Consider the following 22,899-nt stretch of genomic DNA (forward strand, 5'->3'; position numbering starts at 1 on the left):
TGAACGGGTTGTTATCTGCTTGTTAGCTGCTTGTTCATGAAATATTAACGAGTTGTTAGCTGCTTGGTAGCTGCTTGTTAATTAATTGTGAACAAGTTGTTAGCTGCTTGTGAGCTGCTTGTTAATGAATTGTGAACGAGTTGTTAGCTGCTTGTTAGCTGCTTCTTAATTATTTGTGAACAAGTTGTTAGCTGCTTGTTAGCTGCTAGTTAATGAATTGTGAACAAGTTGTTAGCTGCTTGTTCGCTGCTTGTTAATGAATTGTGAACGGGTTGTTAGCTGCATGTTAGCTGCTTGGTAATGAATTGTGAACAAGTTGTTAGCTTATTGTTAGCTGCTTGTTAATGAATTGTGAAGGAGTTGTTAGCTGCTTGTTAGTTGCTTCTTAATGAATTGTGAACAAGTTGTTAGCTATTTGTTAGCTGCTTGTTAATGAATTGTAAACAAGTTGTTAGCTGCTTGTTAATGAATTGTGAACAAGTTGTTAGCTGCTTGTTAGCTGCTTGTTAATGAATTGTTAACTAGTTGTTAGCTGCTTGTTAATGAATTGTGAACAAGTTGTTAGCTGCTTTTTAATGAATTCTTTACTAGTTGTTAGATGCTTGTTAGCTGCTTGTTAATGAATTGTTAACTAGTTGTTAGCTGCTTGTTAAAGAATTGTGAACAAGGTGTTAGCTGCTTGTTAGCTGCTTGTTAATGAATTGTGAACAAGTTGTTAGCTGCATGTTAGCTGCTTGTTAATGAATTGTTAACTAGTTCTTAGCTGCTTGTTAATGAATTGTGAACAAGTTGTTAGCTGCTTTTTAATGAATTCTTTACTAGTTGTTAGCTGCTTGTTAGCTGCTTGTTAATGAATTGTTAACTAGTTGTGAGCTGCTTGTTAAAGAATTGTGAACAAGTTGTTAGCTGCTTGTTAGCTGCTTGTTAATGAATTGTGAACTAGTTGTTAGCTGTTTGTTAGCTGCTTGTTAATGAATTGTGAACAAGTTCTTAACTGCTTGTTAGCTGCTTGTTAATGAATTGTTAACTAGTTGTTAGCTGCTTGTTAATGAATTGTGAACAAGTTGTTAGCTGCTTGTTAATGAATTCTTTACTAGTTTTTAGCTGCTTGTTAGCTGCTTGTTAATGAATTGTTAACTAGTTGTTAGCTGCTTGTTAATGAATTGTGAACAAGTTGTTAGCTGCTTGTTAGCTGCTTGTTAATGAATTGTTAACTAGTTGTTAGCTGCTTCTTAATGAATTGTTAACGAGTTGTTAGCTGCTTGTTAGCTGCTTGTTAATGAATTGTGAATGAGTTGTTAGCTGCTTGGTAGCTGCTTGTTAATGAATTGTTAACTAGTTGTTAGCTGCTTGTTAATGAATTGTGAACAAGTTGTTAGCTGCTTGTTAGCTGCTTGTTAATGAATTGTGAACAAGTTTTTAGCTGCTTGTTAGCTACTTGTTAATGAATTGTTAACGAGTTGTTAGCTGCTTGTTAGCTGCTTGTTAATGAATTGTGAACGGGTTGTTATCTGCTTGTTAGCTGCTTGTTCATGAAATATTAACGAGTTGTTAGCTGCTTGGTAGCTGCTTGTTAATTAATTGTGAACAAGTTGTTAGCTGCTTGTGAGCTGCTTGTTAATGAATTGTGAACGAGTTGTTAGCTGCTTGTTAGCTGCTTCTTAATTATTTGTGAACAAGTTGTTAGCTGCTTGTTAGCTGCTAGTTAATGAATTGTGAACAAGTTGTTAGCTGCTTGTTCGCTGCTTGTTAATGAATTGTGAACGGGTTGTTAGCTGCATGTTAGCTGCTTGGTAATGAATTGTGAACAAGTTGTTAGCTTATTGTTAGCTGCTTGTTAATGAATTGTGAAGGAGTTGTTAGCTGCTTGTTAGTTGCTTCTTAATGAATTGTGAACAAGTTGTTAGCTATTTGTTAGCTGCTTGTTAATGAATTGTAAACAAGTTGTTAGCTGCTTGTTAATGAATTGTGAACAAGTTGTTAGCTGCTTGTTAGCTGCTTGTTAATGAATTGTTAACTAGTTGTTAGCTGCTTGTTAATGAATTGTGAACAAGATGTTAGCTGCTTTTTAATGAATTCTTTACTAGTTGTTAGATGCTTGTTAGCTGCTTGTTAATGAATTGTTAACTAGTTGTTAGCTGCTTGTTAAAGAATTGTGAACAAGGTGTTAGCTGCTTGTTAGCTGCTTGTTAATGAATTGTGAACAAGTTGTTAGCTGCTTGTTAGCTGCTTGTTAATGAATTGTTAACTAGTTCTTAGCTGCTTGTTAATGAATTGTGAACAAGTTGTTAGCTGCTTTTTAATGAATTCTTTACTAGTTGTTAGCTGCTTGTTAGCTGCTTGTTAATGAATTGTTAACTAGTTGTGAGCTGCTTGTTAAAGAATTGTGAACAAGTTGTTAGCTGCTTGTTAGCTGCTTGTTAATGAATTGTGAACTAGTTGTTAGCTGTTTGTTAGCTGCTTGTTAATGAATTGTGAACAAGTTCTTAACTGCTTGTTAGCTGCTTGTTAATGAATTGTTAACTAGTTGTTAGCTGCTTGTTAATGAATTGTGAACAAGTTGTTAGCTGCTTGTTAATGAATTCTTCACTAGTTTTTAGCTGCTTGTTAGCTGCTTGTTAATGAATTGTTAACTAGTTGTTAGCTGCTTGTTAATGAATTGTGAACAAGTTGTTAGCTGCTTGTTAGCTGCTTGTTAATGAATTGTTAACTAGTTGTTAGCTGCTTCTTAATGAATTGTGAACAAGTTGTTAGCTGCTTGTTAGCTGCTTGTTAATGAATTGTGAACAAGTTTTTAGCTGCTTGTTAGCTACTTGTTAATGAATTGTTAACGAGTTGTTAGCTGCTTGTTAGCTGCTTGTTAATGAATTGTGAACGGGTTGTTAGCTGCTTGTTAGCTGCTTGTTAATGAATTGTGAACACGTTGTTAGCTGCTTGTTAGCTGCTTGTTAATGAATTGTTAACTAGTTGTTAGCTGCTTCTTAATGAATTGTTAACGAGTTGTTAGCTGCTTGTTAGCTGCTTGTTAATGAATTGTGAATGAGTTGTTAGCTGCTTGGTAGCTGCTTGTTAATGAATTGTTAACTAGTTGTTAGCTGCTTGTTAATGAATTGTCAACAAGTTGTTAGCTGCTTGTTAGCTGCTTGTTAATGAATTAACGAGTTGTTAGCTGCTTGTTAGCTGCTTGTTCATGAAATATTAACGATTTGTTAGCTGTTTGGTAGCTGCTTGTTAATGAATTGTGAACAAGTTGTTAGCTGCTTGTGAGCTGCTTGTTAATGAATTGTGAACGAGTTGTTAGCTGCTTGTTAGCTGCTTCTTAATTATTTGTGAACAAGTTGTTAGCTGCTTGTTAGCTGCTAGTTAATGAATTGTGAACAAGTTGTTAGCTGCTTGTTCGCTGCTTGTTAATGAATTGTGAACGGGTTGTTAGCTGCATGTTAGCTGCTTGGTAATGAATTGTGAACAAGTTGTTAGCTTATTGTTAGCTGCTTGTTAATGAATTGTGAAGGAGTTGTTTATCTGCTTGTTAGTTGCTTGTTAATGAATTGTGAACAAGTTGTTAGCTATTTGTTAGCTGCTTGTTAATGAATTGTAAACAAGTTGTTAGCTGCTTGTTAATGAATTGTGAACAAGTTGTTAGCTGCTTGTTAGCTGCTTGTTAATGAATTGTTAACTAGTTGTTAGCTGCTTGTTAATGAATTGTGAACAAGTTGTTAGCTGCTTTTTAATGAATTCTTTACTAGTTGTTAGCTGCTTGTTAGCTGCTTGTTAATGAATTGTTAACTAGTTGTTAGCTGCTTGTTAAAGAATTGTGAACAAGTTGTTAGCTGCTTGTTAGCTGCTTGTTAATGAATTGTGAACTAGTTGTTAGCTGTTTGTTAGCTGCTTGTTAATGAATTGTGAACAAGTTCTTAACTGCTTGTTAGCTGCTTGTTAATGAATTGTTAACTAGTTGTTAGCTGCTTGTTAATGAATTGTGAACAAGTTGTTAGCTGCTTGTTAATGAATTCTTTACTAGTTGTTAGCTGCTTGTTAGCTGCTTGTTAATGAATTGTTAACTAGTTGTTAGCTGCTTGTTAATGAATTGTGAACAAGTTGTTAGCTGCTTGTTAGCTGCTTGTTAATGAATTGTAAACAAGTTGTTAGCTGCTTGTTAATGAATTGTGAACAAGTTGTTAGCTGCTTGTTAATGAATTGTGAACAAGTTGTTAGCTGCTTGTTAATGAATTGTGAACAAGTTGTTAGCTGCTTGTTAGCTGCTTGTTAATGAATTGTGAACCAGTTGTTAGCTGCTTGTGAGCTGCTTGTTAATGAATTGTAAACGAGTTGTTAGCTGCTTGTTAGCTGCTTGTTAATGAATTGTGAACAAGTTGTTAGCTGCTTGTTCGCTGCTTGTTAATGAATTGTGAACAAGTTGTTAGCTTATTGTTAGCTGCTTGTTAATGAATTGTGAAGTTGTTAGCTGCTTGTTAGTTGCTTGTTAATGAATTGTGAACAAGTTGTTAGCTATTTGTTAGCTGCTTGTTAATGAATTGTAAACAAGTTGTTAGCTGCTTGTTAATGAATTGTGAACAAGTTGTTAGCTGCTTGTGAGCTGCTTGTTAATGAATTGTTAACTAGTTGTTAGCTGCTTGTTAATGAATTGTGAACAAGTTGTTAGCTGCTTGTGAGCTGCTTGTTAATGAATTGTGAACGAGTTGTTAGCTGCTTGTTAGCTGCTTCTTAAATATTTGTGAACAAGTTGTTAGCTGCCTGTTTGCTGCTAGTTAATGAATTGTAAACAAGTTGTCAACTGCTTGTTCGCTGCTTGTTAATGAATTTTGAACGGGTTGTTAGCTGCATGTTAGCTGCTTGGTAATGAATTAACGAGTTGTTAGCTGCTTGTTAGCTGCTTGTTCATGAATTGTTAACGAGTTGTTAGCTGCTTGTTAGCTGCTTGTTAATGAATTGTTAACTAGTTGTGAGCTGCTTGTTAAAGAATTGTGAACAAGTTGTTAGCTGCTTGTTAGCTGCTTGTTAATGAATTGTGAACTAGTTGTTAGCTGTTTGTTAGCTGCTTGTTAATGAATTGTGAACAAGTTCTTAACTGCTTGTTAGCTGCTTGTTAATGAATTGTTAACTAGTTGTTAGCTGCTTGTTAATGAATTGTGAACAAGTTGTTAGCTGCTTGTTAATGAATTCTTTACTAGTTTTTAGCTGCTTGTTAGCTGCTTGTTAATGAATTGTTAACTAGTTGTTAGCTGCTTGTTAATGAATTGTGAACAAGTTGTTAGCTGCTTGTTAGCTGCTTGTTAATGAATTGTTAACTAGTTGTTAGCTGCTTCTTAATGAATTGTTAACGAGTTGTTAGCTGCTTGTTAGCTGCTTGTTAATGAATTGTGAATGAGTTGTTAGCTGCTTGGTAGCTGCTTGTTAATGAATTGTTAACTAGTTGTTAGCTGCTTGTTAATGAATTGTGAACAAGTTGTTAGCTGCTTGTTAGCTGCTTGTTAATGAATTGTGAACAAGTTTTTAGCTGCTTGTTAGCTACTTGTTAATGAATTGTTAACGAGTTGTTAGCTGCTTGTTAGCTGCTTGTTAATGAATTGTGAACGGGTTGTTAGCTGCTTGTTAGCTGCTTGTTAATGAATTGTGAACACGTTGTTAGCTGCTTGTTAGCTGCTTGTTAATGAATTGTTAACTAGTTGTTAGCTGCTTCTTAATGAATTGTTAACGAGTTGTTAGCTGCTTGTTAGCTGCTTGTTAATGAATTGTGAAGGAGTTGTTAGCTGCTTGGTAGCTGCTTGTTAATGAATTGTTAACTAGTTGTTAGCTGCTTGTTAATGAATTGTCAACAAGTTGTTAGCTGCTTGTTAGCTGCTTGTTAATGAATTAACGAGTTGTTAGCTGCTTGTTAGCTGCTTGTTCATGAAATATTAACGAGTTGATAGCTGTTTGGTAGCTGCTTGTTAATGAATTGTGAACAAGTTGTTAGCTGCTTGTGAGCTGCTTGTTAATGAATTGTGAACGAGTTGTTAGCTGCTTGTTAGCTGCTTCTTAATTATTTGTGAACAAGTTGTTAGCTGCTTGTGAGCTGCTTGTTAATGAATTGTGAACGAGTTGTTAGCTGCTTGTTCGCTGCTTGTTAATGAATTGTGAACGGGTTGTTAGCTGCATGTTAGCTGCTTGGTAATGAATTGTGAACAAGTTGTTAGCTTATTGTTAGCTGCTTGTTAATGAATTGTGAAGGAGTTGTTAGCTGCTTGTTAGTTGCTTGTTAATGAATTGTGAACAAGTTGTTAGCTATTTGTTAGCTGCTTGTTAATGAATTGTAAACAAGTTGTTAGCTGCTTGTTAATGAATTGTGAACAAGTTGTTAGCTGCTTGTTAGCTGCTTGTTAATGAATTGTTAACTAGTTGTTAGCTGCTTGTTAATGAATTGTGAACAAGTTGTTAGCTGCTTTTTAATGAATTCTTTACTAGTTGTTAGCTGCTTGTTAGCTGCTTGTTAATGAATTGTTAACTAGTTGTTAGCTGCTTGTTAAAGAATTGTGAACAAGTTGTTAGCTGCTTGTTAGCTGCTTGTTAATGAATTGTGAACAAGTTCTTAACTGCTTGTTAGCTGCTTGTTAATGAATTGTTAACTAGTTGTTAGCTGCTTGTTAATGAATTGTGAACAAGTTGTTAGCTGCTTGTTAATGAATTCTTTACTAGTTGTTAGCTGCTTGTTAGCTGCTTGTTAATGAATTGTTAACTAGTTGTTAGCTGCTTGTTAATGAATTGTGAACAAGTTGTTAGCTGCTTGTTAGCTGCTTGTTAATGAATTGTAAACAAGTTGTTAGCTGCTTGTTAATGAATTGTGAACAAGTTGTTAGCTGCTTGTTAATGAATTGTGAACAAGTTGTTAGCTGCTTGTTAATGAATTGTGAACAAGTTGTTAGCTGCTTGTTAGCTGCTTGTTAATGAATTGTGAACCAGTTGTTAGCTGCTTGTGAGCTGCTTGTTAATGAATTGTAAACGAGTTGTTAGCTGCTTGTTAGCTGCTTGTTAATGAATTGTGAACAAGTTGTTAGCTGCTTGTTCGCTGCTTGTTAATGAATTGTGAACAAGTTGTTAGCTTATTGTTAGCTGCTTGTTAATGAATTGTGAAGGAGTTGTTAGCTGCTTGTTAGTTGCTTGTTAATGAATTGTGAACAAGTTGTTAGCTATTTGTTAGCTGCTTGTTAATGAATTGTAAACAAGTTGTTAGCTGCTTGTTAATGAATTGTTAACTAGTTGTTAGCTGCTTCTTAATGAATTGTTAACGAGTTGTTAGCTGCTTGTTAGCTGCTTGTTAATGAATTGTGAATGAGTTGTTAGCTGCTTGGTAGCTGCTTGTTAATGAATTGTTAACTAGTTGTTAGCTGCTTGTTAATGAATTGTGAACAAGTTGTTAGCTGCTTGTTAGCTGCTTGTTAATGAATTGTGAACAAGTTTTTAGCTGCTTGTTAGCTACTTGTTAATGAATTGTTAACGAGTTGTTAGCTGCTTGTTAGCTGCTTGTTAATGAATTGTGAACGGGTTGTTAGCTGCTTGTTAGCTGCTTGTTAATGAATTGTGAACACGTTGTTAGCTGCTTGTTAGCTGCTTGTTAATGAATTGTTAACTAGTTGTTAGCTGCTTCTTAATGAATTGTTAACGAGTTGTTAGCTGCTTGTTAGCTGCTTGTTAATGAATTGTTAACTAGTTGTTAGCTGCTTGTTAATGAATTGTCAACAAGTTGTTAGCTGCTTGTTAGCTGCTTGTTAATGAATTAACGAGTTGTTAGCTGCTTGTTAGCTGCTTGTTCATGAAATATTAACGATTTGTTAGCTGTTTGGTAGCTGCTTGTTAATGAATTGTGAACAAGTTGTTAGCTGCTTGTGAGCTGCTTGTTAATGAATTGTGAACGAGTTGTTAGCTGCTTGTTAGCTGCTTCTTAATTATTTGTGAACAAGTTGTTAGCTGCTTGTGAGCTGCTTGTTAATGAATTGTGAACGAGTTGTTAGCTGCTTGTTCGCTGCTTGTTAATGAATTGTGAACGGGTTGTTAGCTGCATGTTAGCTGCTTGGTAATGAATTGTGAACAAGTTGTTAGCTTATTGTTAGCTGCTTGTTAATGAATTGTGAAGGAGTTGTTTATCTGCTTGTTAGTTGCTTGTTAATGAATTGTGAACAAGTTGTTAGCTATTTGTTAGCTGCTTGTTAATGAATTGTAAACAAGTTGTTAGCTGCTTGTTAATGAATTGTGAACAAGTTGTTAGCTGCTTGTTAGCTGCTTGTTAATGAATTGTTAACTAGTTGTTAGCTGCTTGTTAATGAATTGTGAACAAGTTGTTAGCTGCTTTTTAATGAATTCTTTACTAGTTGTTAGCTGCTTGTTAGCTGCTTGTTAATGAATTGTTAACTAGTTGTTAGCTGCTTGTTAAAGAATTGTGAACAAGTTGTTAGCTGCTTGTTAGCTGCTTGTTAATGAATTGTGAACTAGTTGTTAGCTGTTTGTTAGCTGCTTGTTAATGAATTGTGAACAAGTTCTTAACTGCTTGTTAGCTGCTTGTTAATGAATTGTTAACTAGTTGTTAGCTGCTTGTTAATGAATTGTGAACAAGTTGTTAGCTGCTTGTTAATGAATTCTTTACTAGTTGTTAGCTGCTTGTTAGCTGCTTGTTAATGAATTGTTAACTAGTTGTTAGCTGCTTGTTAATGAATTGTGAACAAGTTGTTAGCTGCTTGTTAGCTGCTTGTTAATGAATTGTAAACAAGTTGTTAGCTGCTTGTTAATGAATTGTGAACAAGTTGTTAGCTGCTTGTTAATGAATTGTGAACAAGTTGTTAGCTGCTTGTTAATGAATTGTGAACAAGTTGTTAGCTGCTTGTTAGCTGCTTGTTAATGAATTGTGAACCAGTTGTTAGCTGCTTGTGAGCTGCTTGTTAATGAATTGTAAACGAGTTGTTAGCTGCTTGTTAGCTGCTTGTTAATGAATTGTGAACAAGTTGTTAGCTGCTTGTTCGCTGCTTGTTAATGAATTGTGAACAAGTTGTTAGCTTATTGTTAGCTGCTTGTTAATGAATTGTGAAGTTGTTAGCTGCTTGTTAGTTGCTTGTTAATGAATTGTGAACAAGTTGTTAGCTATTTGTTAGCTGCTTGTTAATGAATTGTAAACAAGTTGTTAGCTGCTTGTTAATGAATTGTGAACAAGTTGTTAGCTGCTTGTGAGCTGCTTGTTAATGAATTGTTAACTAGTTGTTAGCTGCTTGTTAATGAATTGTGAACAAGTTGTTAGCTGCTTGTGAGCTGCTTGTTAATGAATTGTGAACGAGTTGTTAGCTGCTTGTTAGCTGCTTCTTAAATATTTGTGAACAAGTTGTTAGCTGCCTGTTTGCTGCTAGTTAATGAATTGTAAACAAGTTGTCAACTGCTTGTTCGCTGCTTGTTAATGAATTTTGAACGGGTTGTTAGCTGCATGTTAGCTGCTTGGTAATGAATTAACGAGTTGTTAGCTGCTTGTTAGCTGCTTGTTCATGAATTGTTAACGAGTTGTTAGCTGCTTGTTAGCTGCTTGTTAATGAATTGTTAACTAGTTGTGAGCTGCTTGTTAAAGAATTGTGAACAAGTTGTTAGCTGCTTGTTAGCTGCTTGTTAATGAATTGTGAACTAGTTGTTAGCTGTTTGTTAGCTGCTTGTTAATGAATTGTGAACAAGTTCTTAACTGCTTGTTAGCTGCTTGTTAATGAATTGTTAACTAGTTGTTAGCTGCTTGTTAATGAATTGTGAACAAGTTGTTAGCTGCTTGTTAATGAATTCTTTACTAGTTTTTAGCTGCTTGTTAGCTGCTTGTTAATGAATTGTTAACTAGTTGTTAGCTGCTTGTTAATGAATTGTGAACAAGTTGTTAGCTGCTTGTTAGCTTCTTGTTAATGAATTGTTAACTAGTTGTTAGCTGCTTCTTAATGAATTGTTAACGAGTTGTTAGCTGCTTGTTAGCTGCTTGTTAATGAATTGTGAATGAGTTGTTAGCTGCTTGGTAGCTGCTTGTTAATGAATTGTTAACTAGTTGTTAGCTGCTTGTTAATGAATTGTGAACAAGTTGTTAGCTGCTTGTTAGCTGCTTGTTAATGAATTGTGAACAAGTTTTTAGCTGCTTGTTAGCTACTTGTTAATGAATTGTTAACGAGTTGTTAGCTGCTTGTTAGCTGCTTGTTAATGAATTGTGAACGGGTTGTTAGCTGCTTGTTAGCTGCTTGTTAATGAATTGTGAACACGTTGTTAGCTGCTTGTTAGCTGCTTGTTAATGAATTGTTAACTAGTTGTTAGCTGCTTCTTAATGAATTGTTAACGAGTTGTTAGCTGCTTGTTAGCTGCTTGTTAATGAATTGTTAACTAGTTGTTAGCTGCTTGTTAATGAATTGTCAACAAGTTGTTAGCTGCTTGTTAGCTGCTTGTTAATGAATTAACGAGTTGTTAGCTGCTTGTTAGCTGCTTGTTCATGAAATATTAACGAGTTGTTAGCTGTTTGGTAGCTGCTTGTTAATGAATTGTGAACAAGTTGTTAGCTGCTTGTGAGCTGCTTGTTAATGAATTGTGAACGAGTTGTTAGCTGCTTGTTAGCTGCTTCTTAATTATTTGTGAACAAGTTGTTAGCTGCTTGTGAGCTGCTTGTTAATGAATTGTGAACGAGTTGTTAGCTGCTTGTTCGCTGCTTGTTAATGAATTGTGAACGGGTTGTTAGCTGCATGTTAGCTGCTTGGTAATGAATTGTGAACAAGTTGTTAGCTTATTGTTAGCTGCTTGTTAATGAATTGTGAAGGAGTTGTTAGCTGCTTGTTAGTTGCTTGTTAATGAATTGTGAACAAGTTGTTAGCTATTTGTTAGCTGCTTGTTAATGAATTGTAAACAAGTTGTTAGCTGCTTGTTAATGAATTGTGAACAAGTTGTTAGCTGCTTGTTAGCTGCTTGTTAATGAATTATTAACTAGTTGTTAGCTGCTTGTTAATGAATTGTGAACAAGTTGTTAGCTGCTTTTTAATGAATTCTTTACTAGTTGTTAGCTGCTTGTTAGCTGCTTGTTAATGAATTGTTAACTAGTTGTTAGCTGCTTGTTAAAGAATTGTGAACAAGTTGTTAGCTGCTTGTTAGCTGCTTGTTAATGAATTGTGAACTAGTTGTTAGCTGTTTGTTAGCTGCTTGTTAATGAATTGTGAACAAGTTCTTAACTGCTTGTTAGCTGCTTGTTAATGAATTGTTAACTAGTTGTTAGCTGCTTGTTAATGAATTGTGAACAAGTTGTTAGCTGCTTGTTAATGAATTCTTTACTAGTTGTTAGCTGCTTGTTAGCTGCTTGTTAATGAATTGTTAACTAGTTGTTAGCTGCTTGTTAATGAATTGTGAACAAGTTGTTAGCTGCTTGTTAGCTGCTTGTTAATGAATTGTAAACAAGTTGTTAGCTGCTTGTTAATGAATTGTGAACAAGTTGTTAGCTGCTTGTTAATGAATTGTGAACAAGTTGTTAGCTGCTTGTTAATGAATTGTGAACAAGTTGTTAGCTGCTTGTTAGCTGCTTGTTAATGAATTGTGAACCAGTTGTTAGCTGCTTGTGAGCTGCTTGTTAATGAATTGTAAACGAGTTGTTAGCTGCTTGTTAGCTGCTTGTTAATGAATTGTGAACAAGTTGTTAGCTGCTTGTTCGCTGCTTGTTAATGAATTGTGAACAAGTTGTTAGCTTATTGTTAGCTGCTTGTTAATGAATTGTGAAGGAGTTGTTAGCTGCTTGTTAGTTGCTTGTTAATGAATTGTGAACAAGTTGTTAGCTATTTGTTAGCTGCTTGTTAATGAATTGTAAACAAGTTGTTAGCTGCTTGTTAATGAATTGTGAACAAGTTGTTAGCTGCTTGTGAGCTGCTTGTTAATGAATTGTTAACTAGTTGTTAGCTGCTTGTTAATGAATTGTGAACAAGTTGTTAGCTGCTTGTGAGCTGCTTGTTAATGAATTGTGAACGAGTTGTTAGCTGCTTGTTAGCTGCTTCTTAAATATTTGTGAACAAGTTGTTAGCTGCCTGTTTGCTGCTAGTTAATGAATTGTAAACAAGTTGTCAGCTGCTTGTTCGCTGCTTGTTAATGAATTTTGAACGGGTTGTTAGCTGCATGTTAGCTGCTTGGTAATGAATTAACGAGTTGTTAGCTGCTTGTTCATGAATTGTTAACGAGTTGTTAGCTGCTTGTTAGCTGCTTGTTAATGAATTGTTAACTAGTTGTTAGCTGCTTGTTAAAGAATTGTGAACAAGTTGTTAGCTGCTTGTTAGCTGCTTGTTAATGAATTGTGAACAAGTTGTTAGCTGCTTGTGAGCTGCTTGTTAATGAATTGTGAACGAGTTGTTAGCTGCTTGTGAGCTGCTTGTTAATGAATTTTGAACAAGTTGTTAGCTGCTTTTTAGCTGCTTGTTAATGAATTGTAAACGAGTTGTTAGCTGCTTGTTAATGAATTGTTAACTAGTTGTTAGCTGCTTGTTAGCTGCTTGTTAATGAATTGTTAACGAGTTGGTAGCTGCTTGTTAATGAATTGTTAACTAGTTGTTAGCTGCTTGTTAATGAATTGTGAACAAGTTGTTAGCTGCTTGTTAATGAATTGTGAACAAGTTGTTAGCTGCTTGTTAATGAATTGTGAACAAGTTGTTAGCTGCTTGTTAGCTGCTTGTTAATGAATTGTGAACAAGTTGTTAGCTGCTTGTTAATGAATTGTTAACTAGTTGTTTGCTGCTTGTTAATGAATTGTGAACAAGTTGTTAGCTGCTTGTGAGCTGCTTGTTAATGAATTGTGAACGAGTTTTTAGCTGCTTGTTAGCTGCTTGATAATGAATTGTGAACAAGTTGTTAGCTGCTTGTTAGCTGCTTGTTAATGAATTGTAAACGAGTTGTTAGCTGCTTGTTAATGAATTGTTAACTAGTTATTAGCTGCTTGTTAATGAATTGTGAACAAGTTGTTAGCTGCTTGTTAGCTGCTTGTTAATGAATTGTTAACGAGTTGTTAGCTGCTTGTTAGCTGCTTGTTAATGAATTGTGACCGGGTTGTTAGCTGCTTGTTAGCTGCTTGTTAATGAATTGTGAACATGTTGTTAGCTGCTTGTTAGCTGCTTGTTAATGAATTGTTAACTAGTTGTTAGCTGCTTATTAGTTGTTTGTTAATGAATTGTTAACGAGTTGTTAGCTGCTTGTTAGCTGCTTGTTAATGAATTGTGAACGAGTTGTTAGCTGCTTGTTAATGAATTGTGAACAAGTTGTTAGCTGCTTGTTAGCTGCTTGTTAATGAATTGTGAACACGTTGTTAGCTGCTTGTTAGCCGCTTGTTAATTAATTGTAAACAAGTTGTTAGCTGCTTGTTAATGAATTGTGAACAAGTTGTTAGCTGCTTGTTAATGAATTGTGAACAAGTTGTTAGCTGCTTGTTAATGAATTGTGAACAAGTTGTTAGCTGCTTGTTAATGAATTGTGAACAAGTTGTTAGCTGCTTGTTAATGAATTGTGAACAAGTTGTTAGCTGCTTGTTAATGAATTGTGAACAAGTTGTTAGCTGCTTGTTAATGAATTGTGAACAAGTTGTTAGCTGCTTGTTAATGAATTGTGAACAAGTTGTTAGCTGCTTGTTAGCTGCTTGTTAATGAATTGTTAACTAGTTGTTAGCTGCTTATTAGCTGTTTGTTAATGAATTGTTAACGAGTTGTTAGCTGCTTGTTAGCTGCTTGTTAATGAATTGTGAACGAGTTGTTAGCTGCTTGTTAATGAATTGTGAACAAGTTGTTAGCTGCTTGTTAGCTGCTTGTTGATGAATTGTTAACGAGTTGTTAGCTGATTGTTAGCTGCTTGTTAATGAATTGTGAACACGTTGTTAGCTGCTTGTTAGCCGCTTGTTAATTAATTGTAAACAAGTTGTTAGCTGCTTGTTAATGAATTGTGAACAAGTTGTTAGCTGCTTGTTAATGAATTGTGAACAAGTTGTTAGCTGCTTGTTAATGAATTGTGAACAAGTTGTTAGCTGCTTGTTAATGAATTGTGAACAAGTTGTTAGCTGCTTGTTAATGAATTGTGAACAAGTTGTTAGCTGCTTGTTAGCTGCTTGTTAACGGTAGGTCTTAGGTCAGAAGAAGTGCAACTGGCTAAACCAAACATGACAGTCTTGTGAGTGTTTAGAAGTAAAGGAAATCAGTCAGTGGAATAAACAGTTTGATGAGAAATCACAATGTCTCGTCTTATGGATCTTTCTTGATGGTTCACGTAGTGGAACGGGTTGAACTGAGAGCTCTAACAATACCAGGGTGGTTGCATTCTGAATGTGTGTCTACCTGAGCAGTGTGTGTGTGTGTGTGTGTCTAGCAGTGTGTGTCTACCTGAGCAGTGTGTGTGTGTGTGTGTGTGTCTAGCAGTGTGTGTCTACCTGAGCAGTGTGTGTGTGTGTGTGTGTCTAGCAGTGTGTGTCTACCTGAGCAGTGTGTGTGTGTGTGTGTGTGTGTCTAGCAGTGTGTGTCTACCTGAGCAGTGTGTGTGTGTGTGTCTAGCAGTGTGTGTCTACCTGAGCAGTGTGTGTGTGTGTGTGTCTAGCAGTGTGTGTCTACCTGAGCAGTGTGTGTGTGTGTGTGTGTGTGTCTAGCAGTGTGTGTCTACCTGAGCAGTGTGTGTGTGTGTGTGTGTGTGTGTGTGTGTGTGTGTGTGTGTGTGTGTGTGTGTGTCTAGCAGTGTGTGCTACCTGAGCAATGTGTGTGTGTGTGTGTGTGTGTGTCTAGCAGTGTGTGCTACCTGAGCAATGTGTGTGTGTGTGTGTGTGTGTGTGTGTGTGTGTGTGTGTGTGTGTGTGTGTGTGTCTAGCAGTGTGTGCTACCTGAGCAATGTGTGTGTGTGTGTGTGTGTGTGTGTGTGTGTGTCTAGCAGTGTGTGTGTGTGTGTGTGTGTGTTTAGCAGTGTGTGTCTACCTGAGCAGTGTGTGTGTGTGTGTGTGTGTGTGTGTGTGTGTGTGTCTAGCAGTGTGTGTCTACCTGAGCAGTGTGTGTGTGTGTGTGTGTGTCTAGCAGTGTGTGCTACCTGAGCAATGTGTGTGTGTGTGTGTGTGTGTGTGTGTGTGTGTGTGTGTGTGTGTGTCTAGCAGTGTGTGTGTGTGTGTGTCTAGCAGTGTGTGCTACCTGAGCAATGTGTGTGTGTGTGTGTGTGTGTGTGTGTGTGTGTGTCTAGCAGTGTGTGCTACCTGAGCAATGTGTGTGTGTGTGTGTGTGTGTAGCAGTGTGTGTGTGTGTGTGTGTGTAGCAGTGTGTGTGTGTGTGTGTGTCTAGCAGTGTGTGTGTGTGTGTGTGTGTGTGTGTGTGTGTGTGTGTGTGTGTGTGTAGCAGTGTGTGTGTACCTGAGCAGTGTGTGTGTGTGTGTGTGTGTGTGTGTGTGTGTGTGTGTGTGTGTGTGTGTGTGTAGCAGTGTGTGTGTACCTGAGCAGTGTGTGTGTGTGTGTGTGTGTGTGTGTGTGTGTGTGTGTGTAGCAGTGTGTGTGTACCTGAGCAGTGTGTGTGTGTGTGTGTGTGTGTGTGTGTGTGTGTGTGTGTGTGTGTGTGTGTGTAGCAGTGTGTGTGTACCTGTGGAGTGTCGGCCCAGCTTTAGCATGCGCAGCGACCTGAGGAGGCGGAGCACCTGGACCACACGTCCCACGTTCTCCAGCTCGGTGGAACCTCCGTGGAGACTCTCCACCGCCAGCGTGACGTAGAACGGCAGGATGGCCAGCAGGTCGATGATGTTGGGGATGCTGCGACTGAACCGACACTTGTCTCGGACACACAGAAACCTCAGAACCAGCTCGCCTGTGAACCACATCACGCACACATACTCCAGGATGTCAAACATTGCCGGTGCACCAACTCCCAGCCCCTGCGATCCGTAGTCCTCCCCCAGGTCCAGGGAAATGAGCACCATGTTGATGACAGACAGGATGACGAAGAAGACGGAAAGTGAGACGAAGGTCCGAGCGGCGCGAGATGATTCGGGTTTCTCCAGAAGGTCCCACAGGCGTCGACGGAGAGCTGGGCAGGCGGCTCCCACAAAGTCCTCATCGTCATCATCGGTCTCAAACTCTTGCTTCAGATCCAGGGTCTCCTTTTGCTCCTTGCGGCGGTCGTAGCGCTCGCGGCAGCAGGAGCTGATATGAAGCTCGCTGATGCCCCAGTACTGAATCTCCTGCAAGAAGGAGATCTCACAGAGCTCCTCCATGACGTGGAGGTGACCCGTCTGGTAGAAGTTCATCACGTACCTGCCAACAAACACAGTGGTGGAAACGCTGTGACAAGTGCTCCTGAACCAGCTGAGAATCTGTCTCTACAGACTGAAACCCTGTAGGACTTGCTGGGTCCTGCTTCTGGGTGGGACATTAATCTAACCCGCTGTCTCAGAGCTGTTGAAGATGTGTTGGTTCTTTCTGTCTTCCTGTCTGGGAACTGTGCTGCAGTTCAACACCATGGGGACCGAGGTGGTCTGCAGCGCACCGTGATGTGAACCGGCATCACACCGACACCGGAGCTGGTTCCCTGCAACATCAGGCTAAAAACATTTCAGTTCAGGCTGCTGATCACTGTTTGAAAATTAACCTCCAACTGATGTAGGACTCCAGGTGATGACGGTCCTGCAAACCTGCAGTCGAAAAACTCAACGACCTGCATGTCACTGTTAAAAAGACGCATGGAAGTCCTCGTCTTCCTGGATCAGGTTCAACAGAAACGTCTGATAAGTGAAAGAAATGCTTCACTTACTCGAAGGTTTGGGAGTTTCTGTCAAAGAAGAATTCGTTTTCCAGGAAGTCTGCGTCATCACAGAGCTCCAGCACCGAGTCCCGACTGCAGCTCGCCAGTTTTCCCAGTCGTGTCTCAGGGTGGGACACCAGTAGCTCCTGGGACAGCACGTAGCGGCTTCCTCCTACGTTGATGATGAAGACGCTGAGAGGGTCTTTGACGCAGAATACCGAAGTCTCACTGAAGAAAACACTGGAGTTCAGAGAGACGCTGTCGCAGCTGGCGTCCGCCATCAGGCTGGGCGGGACGCTGGGCGGGTCGCTGGAGGGGACGCTGGGCGGGTCGCTGGAGGGGACGCTGGGCGGGTCGCTGGAGGGGACGCTGGGCGGGTCGCTGGAGGGGACGCTGGGCGGGACGCTGGAGGGGACGCTGGGCGGGACGCTGGAGGGGACGCTGGGCGGGTCGCTGGAGGGGACGCTGGGCGGGTCGCTGGAGGGGACGCTGGGCGGGACGCTGGAGGGGACGCTGGGCGGGTCGCTGGAGGGGACGCTGGGCGGGTCGCTGGAGGGGACGCTGGGCGGGTCGCTGGAGGGGACGCTGGGCAGGTCGCTGGGCGGGACGCTGGAGGGGACGCTGGGCGGGACGCTGGAGGGGACGCTGGGCGGGTCGCTGGAGGGGACGCTGGGCGGGTCGCTGGAGGGGACGCTGGGCGGGTCGCTGGAGGGGACGCTGGGCGGGTCGCTGGAGGGGACGCTGGGCAGGTCGCTGGGCGGGACGCTGGAGGGGACGCTGGGCAGGTCGCTGGGCGGGACGCTGGAGGGGACGCTGGGCAGGTCGCTGGGCGGGACGCTGGGCAGGTCGCTGGGCGGGACGCTGGAGGGGACGCTGGGCGGGATGCTGGGCGGGTCGCTGGAGGGGACGCTAGGCGGGACGCTGGGCGGGACGCTGGGCAGGTCGCTGGGCGGGACGCTGGAGGGGATGCTGGGCGGGTCGCTGGAGGGGACGCTGGGCGGGACGCTGGAGGGGACGCTGGGCAGGTCGCTGGGCGGGACGCTGGGCGGGATGCTGGGCGGGATGCTGGGCGGGTCGCTGGAGGGGACGCTGGGCGGGACGCTGGAGGGGACGCTGGGCGGGTCGCTGGAGGGGACGCTGGGCGGGTCGCTGAGCGGGACGCTGGGCGGGATGCTGGAGGGGACGCTGGGCGGGACGCTGGAGGGGACGCTGGGCAGGTCGCTGGGCGGGACGCTGGGCGGGATGCTGGGCGGGATGCTGGGCGGGTCGCTGGAGGGGACGCTGGGCGGGACGCTGGAGGGGACGCTGGGCGGGTCGCTGGAGGGGACGCTGGGCGGGTCGCTGAGCGGGACGCTGGGCGGGATGCTGGAGGGGACGCTGGGCGGGACGCTGGAGGGGACGCTGGGCGGGTCGCTGGAGGGGACGCTGGGCGGGTCGCTGAGCGGGACGCTGGGCGGGACGCTGGGCGGGACGCTGGGCGGGACGCTGGGCGGGTCGCTGGGCGGGTCGCTCGGCGGGTCGCTGGAGGGGACGCTAGGCGGGACGCTGGAGGGGACGCTGGGCGGGACGCTGGGCGGGTCGCTGGAGGGGACGCTGGGTGGGACGCTGGAGGGGACGCTGGGCGGGACGCTGGGCGGGTCGCTGGGCGGGACGCTGGAGGGGACGCTGGGCGGGACGCTGGAGGGGACGCTGGGCGGGACGCTGGGCGGGTCGCTGGGCGGGACGCTGGGCGGGTCGCTGGGCGGGTCGCTGGAGGGGACGCTGGGCGGGACGCTGGAGGGGACGCTGGGCGGGATGCTGGGCGGGACGCTGGAGGGGACGCTGGAGGGGACGCTGGAGGGGACGCTGGGCGGGACGCTGGAGGGGTCGCTGGAGGGGACGCTGGGCGGGACGCTGGGCGGGACGCTGGGCGGGACGCTGGAGGGGTCGCTGGAGGGGACGCTGGGCGGGTCGCTGGGCGGGACGCTGGGCGGGACGCTGGGCGGGTCGCTGGAGGGGTCGCTGGGCGGGTCGTTGGGCGGGTCGCTGGAGGGGACGCTGGAGGGGACGCTCGGCGGGACGCTGGAGGGGACGCTGGAGGGGACGCTGGAGGGGACGCTGGGCGGGTCGCTGGAGGGGACGCTGGGCGGGTCGCTGGAGGGGACGCTGGGCGGGTCGCTGGAGGGGACGCTGGGCGGGACGCTCGGCGGGTCGCTGGAGGGGACGCTGGAGGGGACGCTGGGCGGGTCGCTGGAGGGGACGCTGGAGGGGACGCTGGGCGGGACGCTGGGCGGGTCGCTGGAGGGGTCGCTGGGCGGGTCGCTGGGCGGGTCGCTGGAGGGGACGCTCGGCGGGACGCTGGAGGGGACGCTGGAGGGGACGCTGGGCGGGTCGCTGGAGGGGACGCTGGAGGGGACGCTGGGCGGGTCGCTGGAGGGGACGCTGGGCGGGACGCTCGGCGGGTCGCTGGAGGGGACGCTGGAGGGGACGCTGGGCGGGTCGCTCGGCGGGTCGCTCGGCGGGTCGCTGGAGGGGACGCTGGAGGGGACGCTGGGCGGGACGCTCGGCGGGTCGCTCGGCGGGTCGCTGGAGGGGACGCTGGAGGGGACGCTGGAGGGGACGCTGGAGGGGACGCTGGGCGGGACGCTCGGCGGGTCGCTCGGCGGGTCGCTGGAGGGGACGCTGGAGGGGACGCTGGAGGGGACGCTGGAGGGGACGCTGGAGGGGACGCTGGGCGGGACGCTGGAGGGGACGCTGGAGGGGACGCTGGGCGGGACGCTCGGCGGGTCGCTCGGCGGGACGCTGGAGGGGACGCTGGAGGGGACGCTGGGCGGGACGCTGGGCGGGACGCTGGAGGGGACGCTGGAGGGGACGCTGGGCGGGTCGCTCGGCGGGACGCTGGAGGGGACGCTGGAGGGGACGCTGGGCGGGTCGCTGGAGGGGACGCTGGAGGGGACGCTGGGCGGGTCGCTGGAGGGGACGCTGGAGGGGACGCTGGGCGGGTCGCTGGGCGGGTCGCTGGAGGGGACGCTGGAGGGGACGCTGGGCGGGACGCTCGGCGGGTCGCTCGGCGGGACGCTGGAGGGGACGCTGGAGGGGACGCTGGGCGGGACGCTGGGCGGGACGCTGGAGGGGACGCTGGAGGGGACGCTGGGCGGGTCGCTCGGCGGGTCGCTGGAGGGGACGCTGGAGGGGACGCTGGAGGGGACGCTGGGCGGGTCGCTCGGCGGGTCGCTCGGCGGGTCGCTGGAGGGGACGCTGGAGGGGACGCTGGGCGGGTCGCTCGGCGGGTCGCTCGGCGGGTCGCTGGAGGGGACGCTGGAGGGGACGCTGGGCGGGACGCTCGGCGGGTCGCTCGGCGGGTCGCTGGAGGGGACGCTGGAGGGGACGCTGGAGGGGACGCTGGAGGGGACGCTGGGCGGGACGCTCGGCGGGTCGCTGGAGGGGACGCTGGAGGGGACGCTGGAGGGGACGCTGGAGGGGACGCTGGGCGGGACGCTGGAGGGGACGCTGGAGGGGACGCTGGGCGGGACGCTGGAGGGGACGCTGGAGGGGACGCTGGGCGGGACGCTCGGCGGGTCGCTCGGCGGGACGCTGGAGGGGACGCTGGAGGGGACGCTGGGCGGGACGCTGGGCGGGACGCTGGAGGGGACGCTGGAGGGGACGCTGGGCGGGTCGCTCGGCGGGACGCTGGAGGGGACGCTGGAGGGGACGCTGGGCGGGTCGCTGGAGGGGACGCTGGAGGGGACGCTGGGCGGGTCGCTGGAGGGGACGCTGGAGGGGACGCTGGGCGGGTCGCTGGGCGGGTCGCTGGAGGGGACGCTGGAGGGGACGCTGGGCGGGTCGCTGGAGGGGACGCTGGAGGGGACGCTGGGCGGGTCGCTGGGCGGGTCGCTGGAGGGGACGCTGGGCGGGTCGCTCGGCGGGTCGCTGGAGGGGACGCTGGAGGGGACGCTGGGCGGGACGCTCGGCGGGTCGCTCGGCGGGTCGCTGGAGGGGACGCTGGAGGGGACGCTGGAGGGGACGCTGGGCGGGACGCTGGAGGGGACGCTGGAGGGGACGCTGGGCGGGTCGCTGGAGGGGACGCTGGAGGGGACGCTGGAGGGGACGCTGGAGGGGACGCTGGAGGGGACGCTCGGCGGGTCGCTGGAGGGGACGCTGGAGGGGACGCTGGAGGGGACGCTGGGCGGGACGCTGGAGGGGACGCTGGAGGGGACGCTGGGCGGGTCGCTGGAGGGGACGCTGGAGGGGACGCTGGGCGGGTCGCTGGGCGGGACGCTGGAGGGGACGCTGGGCGGGTCGCTGGAGGGGACGCTGGAGGGGACGCTGGAGGGGACGCTGGGCGGGTCGCTCGGCGGGTCGCTCGGCGGGTCGCTGGAGGGGACGCTGGGCGGGTCGCTGGAGGGGACGCTGGGCGGGTCGCTCGGCGGGTCGCTCGGCGGGTCGCTGGAGGGGACGCTGGAGGGGACGCTGGGCGGGACGCTCGGCGGGTCGCTCGGCGGGTCGCTGGAGGGGACGCTGGAGGGGACGCTGGAGGGGACGCTGGAGGGGACGCTGGGCGGGACGCTGGAGGGGACGCTGGAGGGGACGCTGGAGGGGACGCTCGGCGGGTCGCTGGAGGGGACGCTGGAGGGGACGCTGGAGGGGACGCTGGGCGGGACGCTCGGCGGGTCGCTCGGCGGGTCGCTGGAGGGGACGCTGGAGGGGACGCTGGAGGGGACGCTGGGCGGGACGCTGGAGGGGACGCTGGAGGGGACGCTGGAGGGGACGCTGGGCGGGACGCTCGGCGGGTCGCTCGGCGGGTCGCTGGAGGGGACGCTGGGCGGGACGCTCGGCGGGTCGCTCGGCGGGTCGCTGGAGGGGACGCTGGGCGGGACGCTCGGCGGGTCGCTCGGCGGGTCGCTGGAGGGGACGCTGGAGGGGACGCTGGGCGGGTCGCTGGAGGGGACGCTGGGCGGGTCGCTCGGCGGGTCGCTGGAGGGGACGCTGGGCGGGTCGCTCGGCGGGTCGCTGGAGGGGACGCTGGGCGGGACGCTCGGCGGGAGGACCTGGCAGGAGACAAAGACCACCAAACATTTAGCTTCGCTCCTGATATCTGCAACCAGAAGTCCTGGAAAACCTGGAGAGTCCTGGAAAACCTGGAATCTGATCTAGACCTGGAGAGTCCTGGAAAACCTGGAGACTGGTCCAGACCTGGAGAGTCCTGGAAAACCTGGAGACTGGTCCAGACCTGGAGAGTCCTGGAAAACCTGGAGTCTGGTCTAAACCTGGAGAGTCCTGGAAAACCTGGAGTCTGGTCTAAACCTGGAGTCTGGTCTAAACCTGGAGAGTCCTGGAAAACCTGGAGTCTGGTCTAAACCTGGAGAGTCCTGGAAAACCTGGAGTCTGGTCTATACCTGGATAGTCCTGGAAAACCTGGAGTCTGGTCTATACCTGGAGAGTCCTGGAAAACCTGGAGTCTGTTCTATACCTGGAGAGTCCTGGAAAACCTGGAGTCTGGTCTAAACCTGGAGTCTGGTCTAAACCTGGAGAGTCCTGGAAAACCTGGAGTCTGGTCTAAACCTGGAGAGTCCTGGAAAACCTGGAGTCTGGTCTATACCTGGAGAGTCCTGGAAAACCTGGAGTCTGGTCTAAATCTGGAGAGTCCTGGAAAACCTGGAGTCTGGTCTATACCTGGAGAGTCCTGGAAAACCTGGAGTCTGGTCTATACCTGGAGAGTCCTGGTTCCGGTCCACGGGGACTGGTTCCGGTCCACGGGGACTGGTTCCGGTCCACGGGGACTGGTTCTGGTTATACAGTTCACTGTGACTCACGAGTTCCTATGAAGCTCCTTGCAGATGGAGGCTTGCATGGTGAGTGGCGGACCCTACCGAGCGTTCGATTCCCGACAAATTGTCGGGTCTATTTCGGACTTCCTGGTTCTGTTCAGGTAAAAACCTGACTCAGTTCTGGTTGTGTTGGATCTAAAGCAGAGGTAGGCAACTCCGGTGCTCGAGGGCAACAGTCTTGCAGCTGTTAGGAGTTTCCCTGCTGCAACGCACCTGATTCTAATCGACCCCTGATCTAAAGTCTTGGACTCCTCACGTGCATGCCCCCAGAGGCCGCTAGAGGGCACTATTCCACATGAACGCAGGTGCTTGACACCTTTCCTTCTGTCCGTCCC

The 22,899-nt window shown here is 47.1% G+C and overlaps 1 protein-coding gene across 1 annotated transcript in view; it reads right to left on the reverse strand.

Annotated features, from left to right (window-relative positions):
• Positions 1-22,587, reverse strand: part of kcnv1 (potassium voltage-gated channel modifier subfamily V member 1) — a gene marked incomplete at both ends in the record, with an annotated part of 125,604 nt that extends 103,017 nt beyond the window's left edge. The window contains 10 exons of the mRNA XM_079240531.1: positions 15,603-16,270; positions 16,767-17,066; positions 17,481-17,834; positions 17,877-18,026; positions 18,165-18,290; positions 18,381-18,578; positions 19,161-19,334; positions 19,893-20,114; positions 21,081-21,254; positions 22,550-22,587. Coding sequence (XP_079096657.1) covers positions 15,603-16,270; positions 16,767-17,066; positions 17,481-17,834; positions 17,877-18,026; positions 18,165-18,290; positions 18,381-18,578; positions 19,161-19,334; positions 19,893-20,114; positions 21,081-21,254; positions 22,550-22,587 — 2,404 coding nt within the window. The remainder of the gene's footprint in view (positions 1-15,602; positions 16,271-16,766; positions 17,067-17,480; positions 17,835-17,876; positions 18,027-18,164; positions 18,291-18,380; positions 18,579-19,160; positions 19,335-19,892; positions 20,115-21,080; positions 21,255-22,549) is intronic.
• Between the last annotated feature and the right edge of the window lie 312 nt (positions 22,588-22,899).

This window comes from Telmatherina bonti (assembly GCF_933228915.1).
Source record: "Telmatherina bonti genome assembly, chromosome: 5".
NCBI classification, from domain to species: domain Eukaryota; kingdom Metazoa; phylum Chordata; class Actinopteri; order Atheriniformes; family Telmatherinidae; genus Telmatherina; species Telmatherina bonti.